Here is a 13796-nt window from a genome sequence, read left to right as displayed (position 1 = left end):
GACGAGCATGAGTGTACTTTGTGAATGAGAATCAAAGACGACACACAGAGCATTTCAATTAACTTCTTTTTATATATCATACATAAGACTGTCTTAATATAATACAAAGGGCATTGTCATAAACACAGCAAAGTCTTGACTAGATCTTACAATCTGTGGATACATGGACTTATCCTTTTCCCCCATGCTGTTCAATTCTATAGTGCATGTTGCATGTACAAAAAAAAGAGAGAAGAGAGTGGAAAAAAATGTGAAGTATAAAATGGAGAAAAAAAGGATCAATCCAAATTAAATAAGAGGATTTCCACTTCTGCTGGGTGTTCAGATATGTCAACAAGAATGTTTGCGTCCAACCCACAAACGGAACAGGCGTATTAAAGATGGAACCTTATTATATATATATATATTCTTTTATTTTTAAATTCACCAACCATGTGCTTCTCATAGAACCAAAAAGTAAGATTTGTGATGTACATGCACTTACAATATACCCTGTGAAAATTAAGGTTTGAAGATCTAGCGTTCCCTGTTTGATTCAAACCCTACCTCATAGTGTTGTCCTGATGCAGTCAAGTTTTTGCCACTAAGAAAAAAACAGGAGTTCCTGCCCCAATGGATGGTCACCCAATTTGACAAACATAATCAACATACCAGCAGGAGCAAGGTAGTGAGTTCTATACTTCCTTTATTAAAAAAATATAAATATATACATAAATTCTATCTCAACTATTAAAAAGGGGCTGCATTTCATGACAACTGCTCTAAATAAGAGGTCAATCAGCATGATCGGAAATATAGGCGCACGCTTACGAGTCACTGCAGTCAATTTTTTTTGTCCTTTTCACACTTTATTTTTGGAATGTTTAGTACCAGTACGAGCGCCGGCGGCAATCAAAACGGCCGGCCAACGTGTCAAAAGATCTCAAATTCGGCGAGGGTGTGAACAAAAATGATTGCAAATTTGCAATTAACCTTGACATCCAGATAAAACCCCCCAGTCTCAATATAGGTAGCTTTACATTGGTGATTGGTGAGCGTGATTTGGCGTATGGGTATTTTACCTTCCAAAATGACATAACAGCATGACGTAGGTGTGTAAGTGTGTGTTTGTGGGTGTTTGTGTGCGGCCTGTCGTGCATTTTGACAGGAAGCCGCGGGCAGGTTGTCTCCTCTCTAATTTCAAAGCTGGTCAAAATGAGCAAACAGAAGAAAGGGAAAAGAAAAAAAGAAGAAAGAAAGCACTTCAAAATCCCTGATGTAAAAGGAAAAAAAAAAGTTAAAGAAAAACCCAAAACAAGAAAAAAGTAATGTTTCGAGGACATGCGTGTCTGCCCAGGCAAAAAACATGAGATGGCGGGCTTCCCTTTGAACAAGACAACAATCAAGGGGATGTGTCCTTCGCCAAATACAACATCAGACCATTCAACACAATTATCCAAGCCAAGTTGACCAAATGTATGAAAGGCAGCAAATACCCTTTGAAATAGTATGTAGGATGGGGCAAAAGGAAAAACAAAAGGGGGGAGGGTGGAGGGGGAGGAAAAAAAAAACAACACAGAAACAGAACGTATTAGTCTCCTTTGTTGTTGTCATTATTTTTTTTTTTTTAGATTTTTTTTAAACCACCATCAGCTATCTTGCTACTCCGGAGCCTGCAGAGTAACTACCAGATTCCCTAAACATAGCAACATTTTTTTTTTAATCTTTAAAAAGACTCCCAAAATAATCTACCATTTATGGAAACAGGTTTTGGTAAAAGGTGGCAAACAAATGCGGCCAGAGTGTACACAGTAATAGCCTGAACAACGCTCTCCAGTTTTGCTAACGTAATATATATATATATATTTATATATATTGCAGCTGTTTGTGTTGACGCTCCGATAAGATCTCGTCAACGCGTGGTGAACTGCTACATTATTGGTTACAGACACCTAATATGCTATAAAACAACTGCTTTGGTATAAAAACATATCCAAAGGGAAAATAAATTCTTGTAAAATTCACAGCATAATTTGAGGACAAAAAAAGGCAGTCACTTAACTTGTTTTTTTTTTCCATTTCCATGTTTTTTGGGGGGGATGGAGAGACTTGTGCAGGTGTTTCTGATGAGGAACTACATGCAAAAACATAGGGAAAAAAAAAAGGAAAGAAAAAGAAAAAGAAAAAAAAAAAAGAAAAAAAAAAAGAAAAAAAAGGTCGACTCTGGGATAAGTTCTTTCCACTGCAAAAAGCCTAAACCGGTGACTAAGATTTTGTTCCAAAGAAGTCATGTTGAGGAGGTTGAAGGAAGTCATGTTTAGGAGGTTGTTGTGTACAATAAGACCCTGTTATGTGGGGCCCTGCTGAAGAAGAAATCTTTGTCGAGAAAGGCCTCAAATTACCATTCTTATTTACCATTTTTTTTCCTTCTAAAATGTTTTCAAGAATTAAGGGCTGTCTAGAGAGAAAAATAGAGAAAAGCCATCTTAATTCAAAATGATAATGTCCAGCTCCATCCCCAGTCCAAGTCCATGAGTCATAAGGCCAAAGGGTTATCTCGAACCAGCCAACGACTGTATTCCTTCTGCTGCGCTTGTGTCGTCACAGCTCGCGCCGCCATTTTTCCGAGGCATTTTGGCGCGAGGGGCGGGTACCTCCCCTCTCCTCCGACCCGCTCGGCATCTGGATCCGCCCGCGCCCGGCCAGCACACGCTTATAGGAAACTCCGCTGTCATGTTAAGTTACACAACAGCGACTGAGCCACCGACAAGAAATATCACCGCAAAAAACACTCGCCCTCCTCGTCAAGCTACAGGATTTACAAGCAGCTTCTTTGTGTGACATTTTGCTTGGGGGGGGGGTATAGGTTTTGGGAGGCAAAATAATGACGAACCAGTGGAACAGTAATGTCAGGCAAGCATTTTGCGGCCTAAACTTTGCTGTGAAATGCTCCTCTTTGCCACATAATACCGTACGGTGGTGAAATGGTAAAATGGATGTCTCAATCTCACTATGGTTATTCCGTAGTATTACTTTGTGCCTAATGGTCGGAAAAGAAAAAACGGATGACAATTACAGATATACGTCTTCTTCTTCTTCTTAACAAAGGTTTTTTTTTCTCTGTAGTAGCGGTTCAGTGATATCTCCCTTCCGACGTGAGCAGCTTTGATTCTCAACACACCTTGTAGTAAAAAACACCACCTTAAAAATGACGCACAGGGGGGAACACACAGCCAAAAATGTCAGCGCAGTCACGAGCTGGCCATGGAACTCTGCTGCACACACACTCCAGTCATTGGAGACTCCTCCCGGTCCATGCCCTGCCTCATGCTCAGGTGGCCCTCCGCCAGGTAGTGGCCAGGCCCCGTGTTCGTGCCCATGGAGAAAGCAGGGTGCGCAGCCATGCCGGTTTCCTGCCGTGGGTTCGAGAAGGCACCTAGCCCCATGCTCAGCCCACCGTTCTGACCAAAGTCGAGCGCTCCGGCGGGCAAATGGCGGAGCTGGTAGGCCTGGTTGCCATGGTTCCCGGTGGAAGAGGAAGATGTCGAGGAAGAGGAGGCAGAGGAAGACAGGGAGGTCATAGACAGATGGCCGTGGACCACCTCCATGGAGTCTTGGGTCGACGAGCTGTGCGTCGGGGATGTGTAGTGACGCGGGCGCGGCCGCGTGGCCATCATGGGCCCGTGGTGGTGATGAGCGTGTGAGTGGGGATGCAGGGCCTTCGGGTGCTGGGGGGGGACGTGGAAGGTGGTCTCCTGGACTGGGTGGGTCTCGCCGGTGACTGACTCCGGTACTACGCCGCCTCCCCACACCAGCGGAGGCGGGTAAGGCTGTCGAGCCTGCCGACAAAGAATGATTGACAGCGTCATGTGATGTTCTTGTGAAAAAGAGAGTGGTACCTTGATTTAGCCTTTAATTAATCAGATCAATTAGGGCTTAAACGATGAAGCAAATTTGAATCAACATCACAATGGAGTTGAGAACGCAGTTTTCAAATCACAATTACCTGATCGTCATCTATGTTCATTTGCCTTTATTTTTAGCACGAGACAGTCCAACCAATAAACCCAACATAAATCTGATAGTTCATTGTAGATTCATTAATCGCGTGTGATTGTTAATAAAACACACAAAGAGGATCTTGAAAGAATAATTGAATATTAAATTGCAATTTCAATATTGAGGAGCGAAAAGAAAGAAAAGCAATTTTTCCAAACCATTCAGGTGTTTTAAAAAAAAATAAAATAAATCAGTATTTCACATCAAATGAATTGAAAAGCCATAAATCCGCCCCAGAAGCCCAAAACTGATATGTTTTGTCACACGTGTTTAACTCATTTGATGCCTACCTCGTGTTAAATCATTTTTTTAATAATCCAACTGTATAGCGCCACCCATGGGTTAACTCAAGAAATTAGTTTTTTGTGTGCATTTGATGCTCAAGGATCCAATGAAGCTAATCGCAATCACGTATCAGGCTTGGGAAGGATCGTAGTGGCATGCAACCACAGTGTCATCTATCAGATCGTAGCCAGTACCGTTTTGATTGTCGAAAGACAACACTGAGAAGGAAGTCAAGTTCCTATTTCGGGCAAAGGGAAGACAAGGTTCATACACCTTTAGTTAACCTTTTTTTTTTTTTTGCTTTCGGTGAGGTAGCCAGACAAGTAGCCAGGAGGCAATTTTAAAATTGTCCACGTTTAATGAAAATATATTTTATCAGCTGGAACTAAGCTTACTGTTCATATATTTGGACCAGCAACTTCTACTTTTAATGAATGTCTCTCGCTTTATTTTTTTTATGATTTTAATTCCACCTGTCCGGAATAAACATGTAATCTAGCGCTGAAATACACCTTTATCATGAACCAAAAGGTTAGCATCCTTGTTAACTTTATAGTTCACTTGAAGGGCACGTGTATGCGGCTTACCTATCACATGGCGCGAGGGAGCCGACACTCCCAACCCAAATAAGTCCAGGTTTTATCCAATGTTTGTATTTTTAATTTAACGGCCAACGTTTATTAAACCGACAACCTCAGGGCATGATTGACTGCACCACTGTCCTCTTGAGGGCGACGTTGAGCTTAAAAGATACAAAGCGGTTGTCATCGGCAGGTCAAAATAATGACGCAGAGAGCAAGCAGATACCTATGTGTCTTTTGACTAACACGTCGGGGGAGGAGCAGCGTCGTCAATCGAAAGCAGTAAGTACCCGTGTTAAGGGCTATTTTGCTGCCAAGCTAACTGTAATAACTCGAAGAAAACTAATTTCACACTCCCATCAAACATATACTACGCAGCCTATCTCTGAATGAACTCAAAACATTTTTGGATGTGATTCTTATATAAATAAATAAATTTAAAAAAAAAACCCTCACTGGGATGTTGAACAATATGGTGCGTATCCTTTTGTGCCCTTACATCCTTCCTACCATACCCCCCCCCCCTCCCCCCAAATAAATATGCTTATAAGGTAGCAGGTTAACCCACACGTGCATGCCTCTGTATACAGCACAATGTACATACATTTTTGGCAAATGTAAAGAGTGATATACTTGAAAATATTTATTTTTGCCATCAAAATTGCTTTTTCAGATTTTTTAAGTATAGTTTATATCTTGTATCATTCTTATTGTCTAATGTCATAAATATTGGTATCAAAGTTGAAGTTTTACCTGAAATACGACTTTTCTAAAAACCCTTGATTTTAGTTTTTCTTTTCTTGGAACCTGAGAGGGGATAAGGACTTGTTTCAAGTCGTTTGTCCAAACTATGGAATGACTGGCCGATGCACATTAAAAAAAACCTTTTGGTGTGCATTTTTAAACTAATTTTTCTCCTTGGCGTTCAACCTGATATGAAACTTGAGCCCCAGTTTTAGTGTATTATTTGTTTTTAAATGACATTATGCTCAGTTGTTTTAGGTTTCATGATTTTAAGTTATTGACCACACTTGGTTTTAGCTGCTGTTGTTTTTAATGTGCTCTATAAACAAAAATGTTGTTGATTACATAGAATCGTATTATTCATTGTTTTGGATGTGTGGCTTATAAGTGTCATATTAAGTGACGTCATGAGCTTGAGTCGCCCCTTGTTGGGTCTCTGGGGATGACCCATAATGTGTTTAACCCGTAAATTGGGACGCCAGAAGGTCAAGACACCACTCTAAGTGATTGATGGAGTTAAGGGTATGACCTGTGGGCAGAGGCTGTCTCCATCAATGGCTGGCATGGCAGTGCCAAAATGTCCTCCACTGTGTAAGTGGTGATGCGTAGGGTCTGATCTTGCTCTGCCACTGGTGCTTGTTCCAGAGGAGCCTCCTAAAGAAGTCATCACGAGTGTTACCGCAGTACCACCACATGCCTTTCGAGATTTCAAAGCATTCCTTCCCGATCATCACGTACCTGAACTTGAGGAGGTGCTGGAGGTGGTTCCTGAAGACTGGGACTGCTCCAAGGCGGGACTGGTCGACACGCTGCTGCTCGTATTGGTCCCCTCGTCCGCCGTCTTCTTGAAGAAGCTGTGCTGCAGGGCGTAGTAGGGCTGGATGCGGCTCTTGGGGTCATAGTCCAGCATCCGCAGGATAAGGTCCTTGAACTTCAAGTAGTCTGCGACGGCGTGGCCAGACTCGCCTGCCCGCCGCCCGCCCGGACCCCCGGTCTCCACGCCCAGGATGGCGTGGAGCTTCCGCGAAGCTGGAGGTTTATACTGTCATGCAAATGAAACAAATACAGTTACTTAGATGCTTTTTTTTTCTATTTGGCTTAGGACATCAGTAAAGACAGTCACTCTTACCCTTTTGCCATCTTTGGTCTTTTTAACACTCCATGTACCATCTGAAAGCTTCTCAAAGAACTTCCTGGCTTTTGGTGCTAGGTCCATTATGTGATTAGGTGGGATGCCAAGAACCTCCACTATTTTGTTCATCTGGTCCACCTGAGAATGTCATCACAAATCAAGTTAAACTCATTTGAAGACAGGCTTGGACAACCTGCATGTGTACTTGGTGCTCAAGTTCTTTTGAGGGGGAAGCTACTGCAACAACAATTCCAGATCTAACGCGCAAAAAGAAAAGTACATGAGTGAGCTTGCTGACAGGGTGCATGATGACAGGATTGACTTTTCTGGCTAATGGTAGCATTTAATGCGCACATGGTGGACCTTAACTTTGCAACACGATTCATCTGGCAAGCTGATTCTGTACTACTATGAAGTATGTAGAATTTTGGATAAGGTTTTTATATCACTTGATATTTGACCATTACGGAGTAGACAACATCCAACTACACGTAATCTGATAAAAATTACACAACAGGAATGAATATTGACAATATTCTGCAACCATCCACTGTTTCATCCTTGAAGAATGACAAAATTCTAGTGGTAATGCCACTGAAGAAAATAGGATGTCTTACAGGGGCAGTTATCCTATAATGACAGAGTGGATAGCAATTCCGGGACGCGTGCAAAATGTTGCATGTTATTAGGAAAATAGAATATCACAAAATGACTCCTTTTATCAAATAAACAGTGTCTGGCAATAAAACCATGTATATCCAATTTTAAAAACGGCATAAAAGAAGGAAACAACTCTTGTCTGTGTCTACTAGGTATGTGTGAAAATCTTTGGCCACATAACACGACCTGAAAGTTTACGTTTTCATGACGATTGAGTGAGCAATTCTGATGAAGAAGTCAAAGGCCTTCTATGGTAATATAGACACATGTAATAAAAGAGCATGAATATGTTGGGTAATTGGCCTCCATTATACCTCATTGGCACCACTGAAGAGTGGTTCGCCTGTATGCATCTCCACCAAGATGCAACCCAAGGACCACATGTCGATGGCCAGGTCGTAGGGCATTCCCAGAAGCACCTCTGGGGAGCGGTAGAAGCGACTCTGGATATACTGGTATATCTACACAAAGGAAGGAAGACAATTAGCGCTTTCTATTCGTTTGGACATTTTGCTTCATATTTAGCACACGGTCATGACAAAAAGAATAGGTACCCTCTGTCCCAGCTGGCACGAGCTGCCAAAGTCCACTATTTTGATGGCACTCCTCTTGGGGTTGCAGAGGAGAATGTTCTCGGGCTTCAGGTCGCAGTGGATGATGCTGAGCTCGGGCGTGGCCAAAAACAGCAGCGCTGTGCATAACTGCTGGGCAAACTTCCGGGTGAGGTTGAGCGAGACGCCACGGAAGTTGGTATTTCGGAGCAGGTCGTACAGGTTATATGAAAGCATCTCAAACACGAGGCAGAGGTGGTTCCGAAACATGAAGTGACGCTTCAGGTGAACTGTGGGAATAACCGAGTTGTGACCTGGTTAGTCGTGCTACAATCATTTTTATTGTGTGACAGAACAAATTGGAAAAGAGTGTTAATTACCAATGTAATATTTCATCTCAGTGTCATGTTTGTTCATAAGCTCTAGGAGGCGCACTTCAATCTGAGCTTGATTGAGGAAAGCTTTCTTGTTCTTGATGATCTTAATGGCAACCCATTCCTGCTCTGCTCGGTCGTATGCTTTCACAACCTATAAAAAAGGGACATTCAACAGTCGGCTTAAGTTTGATTTCCATGACAACAGTAAAATTTTAAAAATAGCTGATGATTTATGTTTAGCTAACAAATATGCAGTTACATACTGTATTCTTGTGTTCCGCAGTAGTACCCACCTGTCCAAATGATCCTTTTCCTATCAAGGAATCAATCTCATATCGGTCCATCCACTTCTCCCCATTCTTGACGATGTAGTCATAATTATCATCGTCATAGCCATCATTGAAGACCTTCCTTTCTTTTTTGTGGCTGGAGTCTTCGCCCTGACCCTGTTGGTGCCGCCTCTTCTTTTTTGCATAATACACCTAGCGTTGAACAAACAGAACGCTTAGGGAAAAAAAGGGAGACAAAAATGGATATTCGAGATTCATGTTATCTTTTCAGGTTGTCACTGACCTCATTGATGTGTTTGTATGTTTTGATAAGGTCAATGGAGAGCTTCCTCAGGGGAGCTGAAGTTGGGTCACGAAAGCACTGGGGCATGTGCCTCTGAGGTGTCAGAAATGTTACATAACAGATCATGGATGACACGTTTGTCCTCTTGTCAACAATTCAAACACCACTGTTATCAAACGGATTCTTAGAGCAACTCTGTGAGCATCGGACGTGCCCGTGTACCTGATTGGCAGTGAGCTGTGTCGTCTGGTCGCTGTACGGTAAGACCGTAACAGATTGGTCAGTGCTTGGCTGGTGGCGCTCACTGTACTGCTGGTGCGTATGGGGCATTGGAGCAGCCATCTGAAGACCAGCAGTGTGTAAAGAAAAAGAGGGCGCAAGCCGGACAGACGAAGGTTTGCATGCTGAAGTCTCTCCTCCTGCAAGAAATTAGCACCTTGCCTTGAGTCGCAGTGCCAGCAAGATATACGATCCAAACAAAGAGACTAATCATGACAATGGGTCATCACAGTGCAGCGGGGCAGCATTTACTCTTCACACAAATTATACAGAACAATGTATCCTGTATTTAAAAAAAACAACTATTAATTTGAATTCCTAAAGGTAAACAAAGAAATTCACATGTTATTATATGAGGAAAAATATACAAAAATTAGACTAATGCAAATTGATATTTACATGTGAATAGAAATGATCAGTTTGATACAACTAAACTGATCATTATGCTGACAAATTGAGAGGAAGAAGTGTAATTATATGCCACAGATATTAACACACCGTTTAAGGAATTAAACTGAGTAAATTAAATCATTTTTATTGTATATGAGTAATGTGAGAGGAGAAAAAGGGAGCACATATGAGCAGGCTTCAGAGTAAAAAAAAAATAAAAAATAAAAAAAAAAAAGAGGTGGGGGGGGGAAAAAGGCCCGGCATACTGTACAGTGAATCATCCTTCATTCTAAGGTTGCAGGAAAGGAAAAAAAATATGAAATAGCATGTTGAGCTATCAGCATCTCTCAGCACACAACACAATCCACCAGCGCTACACAGGAACCACTATTCAGAATCCCAGCAACAGCACCTAATTAGCATAGCCTATCACCACAGAGATACAGCGTGATTTGGCAAGCCCATCAACGCACAGGCCAATCACAACGCAGTATGCAAATAGCCTACTTTTGTTGCCAGGGCAGAGCGGCTCCCATTTTCCAATGAGAAAACAAGAAATAAACAAGAAATCAAATTGAACTTTGGCACACTTCGACGCCGCTTTCGACACGAGAGGCTGACGGCAAAATAGCTGCACAGCCCAAAAAGCTACACTCGCGACGAGAGCGTTCGAAAGCGGACCTAGCTCGGGAGCGCCACAAAATACACGGCCACTGACAGCAATGAAGGCGACGCACGGCAAGACCAGAGAAGCACAGGCAGAGACTGTATTTAAAGGAACACACAAGTGTAACACAAGACGCCTTCTGCTGCACTTATAAATACGTATATGACACACTACAATTGCCTCGTTTAAACAGAACACATTATTGCATTTATTTGCAATAATGTTAGCATTTATTTCCCAGCTTTTAAAACCACTACACGTAATCAAGAAGTTGAACTGCATTACATCGTTGGCCCACGTAAGAGCGTGATGCAAATTTAGAGAAGAGCACAGTGACAGAGAGGAACTTAACTTCACCGCGTCACATTCAATAGAAGATGATATATATTAAGAGAGAGATATAAACACACAACAACCGCTAACCTGGATGCATCTTGTGCAAACATGCCATATCATCCTGGCAGGAGAGTCCAGCAGACAACCAACTACAAAGAATAATTATTTTACATTATTATCACTGCTTTTTATTTTAAGCTATGAGTTTCAACTGTCTTTTAAGTCTTGTATGGTGGACCGCTTGTAGATTGCAGGATGTCCAGAAAGTTGAGTTCAAACTTTAAAAAGTCTGCTTTCTGGATATACATGAACTACTAAAGTCTGTAAAGTAGATTTTCTCACCCGCATGTACGTTTGCTACCAGACCAGTTAGTAAACAATCACACAGACTGTTTGGATTTTCAACTCGTATCAATAAGGCCCACACAAAGTCTGTAGCACATGACTCTCGTTTTTTTACTTATAGCTTTATATTAATTATATTGTTCGAATTCAGGACTGTATGCATCTGAACAGTTCCTTCTCTGGATCTGCAACATATAGAGAGGCCTTGAAGGTGCAAAAAATAACTGCGGCTATATATATATATATATATATATATATATATATATATAATAAATGGCCGTATCATTATCACTATAATAAGCTCTTCAGACAGTAAATCAGTCCGCAAATATCCATCTATATATGACTGATATATGTAATAACGACCGCGGCTGTGGCTGCTTGTGGGAAGCGGAGTACTTACAGACGAAGGGGCTGATTTCGTCATGGCTGGAAATTATTTGAACGCATATTCAGTCCCATTACGGTCCCCTGTAAACGCATATCGTCCTTCCGATCTATCCATCCAAAGGTGGTGGAAAGGAAGGCTTTAGCTAGTGACGCTGTGTTCATTCGAGCCAGCGGGTTGTTGGGGCCCACTCAACTAGTTCGTCAACAAGTCAATGTTAACCATTAGCCAATGGCTTCGTTGAATTAGCTCTCGGGCATTAGCTACATTAAAGCTAGACGAGCTTTCATACACACAGATAATTCAATCAATTTAGGTTTCAAATAAACGTGTCTTTTTTTAAGCTGGATCGCGCAGTGACACTGTAATACCGCAGGGTTAATGTTAGCGGTACCAGCATGACTCTCCACACCGCCCCCCCCTTTTTTTTAGAACGCCGTCGAAATGGAAAATAGTCCCCGTTCGACTTTCAGCTCCACAAATGGGTTAGCTAGCCCCGCCATCTACCGCGGCAGAGCTACCGTTCACAGCTCCATCATCGATTTTGATTTACACACACAAACACAATCTACAAGAAGCAGAAAGCTGCATCCCGTTTCGAAGATACACAAGAGAAATGTAGTAGCCGCTCACCTCTGATGGCACGATCTTCATTTAAAGTCCAATAGCCTGTATGTTGAGGAAACTTATCCAGCTTGAGATTCTCCCCTCCCTTTGCACGGTTAGCGAGGAATGATCACGTTAAATCCGATCCGGTGTCCGTCTTCCGACCGGCAAATACAATTATTTGCCAGCCAGTTCTAATAAACGCCCCATTTTGGACAGGAGATCGAGGTTACCATCAGCTGATGACAAGCAACATGCTAGCGTTGACTAGCACGCCTAAGTTAGTAGCTAAGCTTTAGCGAATGGGGGGCTAGTGCTAGTTGACAAAATGAACGCGGCTAACGTTAGCTACCTGTCTTAGGCTAGCCTCGAGCTAACAATCGTTAGCCCCCGCCGCAAAATAAATGCTACGTCAAAGCGATTTTTACGCAGTCTTTTGTCAAATTGGCGTCGACCTCCTCGAGGGGCGAAACGGCGACAGTGGATTCGGCGTGTTTGGAAGCCCAAACGGACGCCGCGTCCTCCAGTAATTCGGCTTTGGAATTTTGTGTCAATTTTCACAAAATGGCGCGCGGTCCAAACCTGCGCAGTGAACCGGCCCGGTGGACCACAGACGCGGAGAAGCCGACTTTCGTGGCGGCGCCGCCTAATTATTTCTACTGCGTTAAAACGTCGGCCTCTTGATCTTCTTCACCCGATCCATTAGACGCATCTCGTTATCCGAAAACGTCAAATGTATATCCACTGACAGCATTATTCCGGCGGGAAGGGAGAAACATTTGAAAAAGACTGAAGCTGGAAGGGGGGGGGAGAAAAAAAACCTCCTGACAAAATGGCGATGCTCTCGCTTGTTGCCATGGCAACTGTCAATCAAAAACCCAAAGTGCCCGGATGTACCAATGACGAAGAAATGTAACTGGCTAGATAGGACACACACAAACTCCTTTACAGCGCTGTGTGAATGCTTTTATTGTGCCTTTTCTTTAGCTTGTATCTAACGCTCGGCAGTCATATCAGTCCATATATTTAAAGAGGAACTGTAATATCACATTTACTCAAGCATTTAGGCGTTTATATATATATATATATATATATATATATATAAATAAATTTATGGAAAAAAGGTGATCTTGTCTTGTCTATAACTACGTACAATGTGGTCGCGAGATTCCATTTGATGTTTTTTTTTTTAAACTACTACTTTACACTACAGTTCAAATGTTTTGGGTCACTTAGAAATTTCCTTAAAAATGCACTGCTTTCTGTACAGGTTGCTCAGAAAGTCACAGTCTACTTATTTCTATTAAAATATGTTTCAAAAGAGAAACGTTTGTACATCCTGGATTATAGAATAAAACATGTTAGTTAAAAAAAACAATATATTTTTATTTAAAAATGTCGTAATTAAATATTTCCAGTTTCTTGTATATCTGTGGCTAAAAAGCAAAGCATGGAGAGTCTCTGTTACCAACCCAATTGCACTCCAGAACTGAGCCGTCACATTAACTGGATGTCAGCCAATGCATGTCATGTCCCTTGTATGTGATTCTACAGTATTTTATTATGTTTTGAAAAATGAAAGAGGTCATTGTTTTGAGTTCCCTAAGATTGCTGAGTTGCTGCATTGTTCGATTCAGATTTTTTTTTTTGGACATCAGGCATCTTGTTTGGTAGCTACAGGTCCTCTGTAAAATGGATTGAAAATGTGGACTTTGCTGTAGTTATTGCTTCATTTTTACACCAAAAGCGGTCTGCATTTGTGACAAAGATATCAGACAGAAGCATCCTAGACAGCGTATTTTACGTCTGGCACCTTGCTGGGGAAAATCCATCCATTATCTGTA

The 13796-nt window shown here is 41.9% G+C and overlaps 1 protein-coding gene across 2 annotated transcripts; it reads right to left on the bottom strand.

The window, feature by feature from the left end:
• Positions 1–52: 52 nt before the first annotated feature.
• On the bottom strand, positions 53–12766 carry dyrk1ab (dual-specificity tyrosine-(Y)-phosphorylation regulated kinase 1A, b). Of its 2 annotated transcripts, none has more exons than XM_088300604.1 (11): positions 11980–12766; positions 9164–9360; positions 8942–9034; positions 8662–8850; positions 8372–8519; positions 7995–8281; positions 7755–7901; positions 6778–6918; positions 6387–6690; positions 6178–6302; positions 53–3818 (listed from the first exon to the last, which is right to left on the bottom strand). In XM_088300604.1, the coding sequence occupies exons 2-11, from the start codon at positions 9281–9283 to the stop codon at positions 3231–3233; spliced, it is 2142 nt and encodes a 713-aa protein (XP_088156730.1). In that variant the 5' UTR covers positions 9284–9360; positions 11980–12766; the 3' UTR covers positions 53–3230. The 2 variants fall into 2 exon arrangements, with proteins under 2 accessions (XP_088156730.1, XP_088156731.1); XM_088300605.1 differs by lacking the exon at positions 11980–12766 and adding an exon at positions 10118–10323.
• Between the last annotated feature and the right edge of the window lie 1030 nt (positions 12767–13796).

Source organism: Idiotropiscis lumnitzeri, chromosome 7 (assembly GCF_059441095.1).
Source record: "Idiotropiscis lumnitzeri isolate Australia: NSW breed Sydney's pygmy pipehorse chromosome 7, RoL_Ilum_1.0, whole genome shotgun sequence".
Taxonomy (NCBI): Eukaryota; Metazoa; Chordata; class Actinopteri; order Syngnathiformes; family Syngnathidae; genus Idiotropiscis; species Idiotropiscis lumnitzeri.
This window is presented reverse-complemented; position numbering and strand designations above follow the sequence as displayed.

Bases quoted from the DNA above. Each gene is read 5' to 3' on its own strand.
- dyrk1ab (XM_088300604.1), bottom strand. From the start codon at position 9,283: ATGGCTGCTCCAATGCCCCATACGCACCAGCAGTACAGTGAGCGCCAC. The intron at 7,902-7,994 runs GTACCTATTCTT...TCCTTTGTGTAG, and splicing joins CGTGCCAGCTGGGACAGAGG to ATATACCAGTATATCCAGAG. The intron at 6,691-6,777 runs GTAAGAGTGACT...TTTGCATGACAG, and splicing joins AGACCAAAGATGGCAAAAGG to TATAAACCTCCAGCTTCGCG.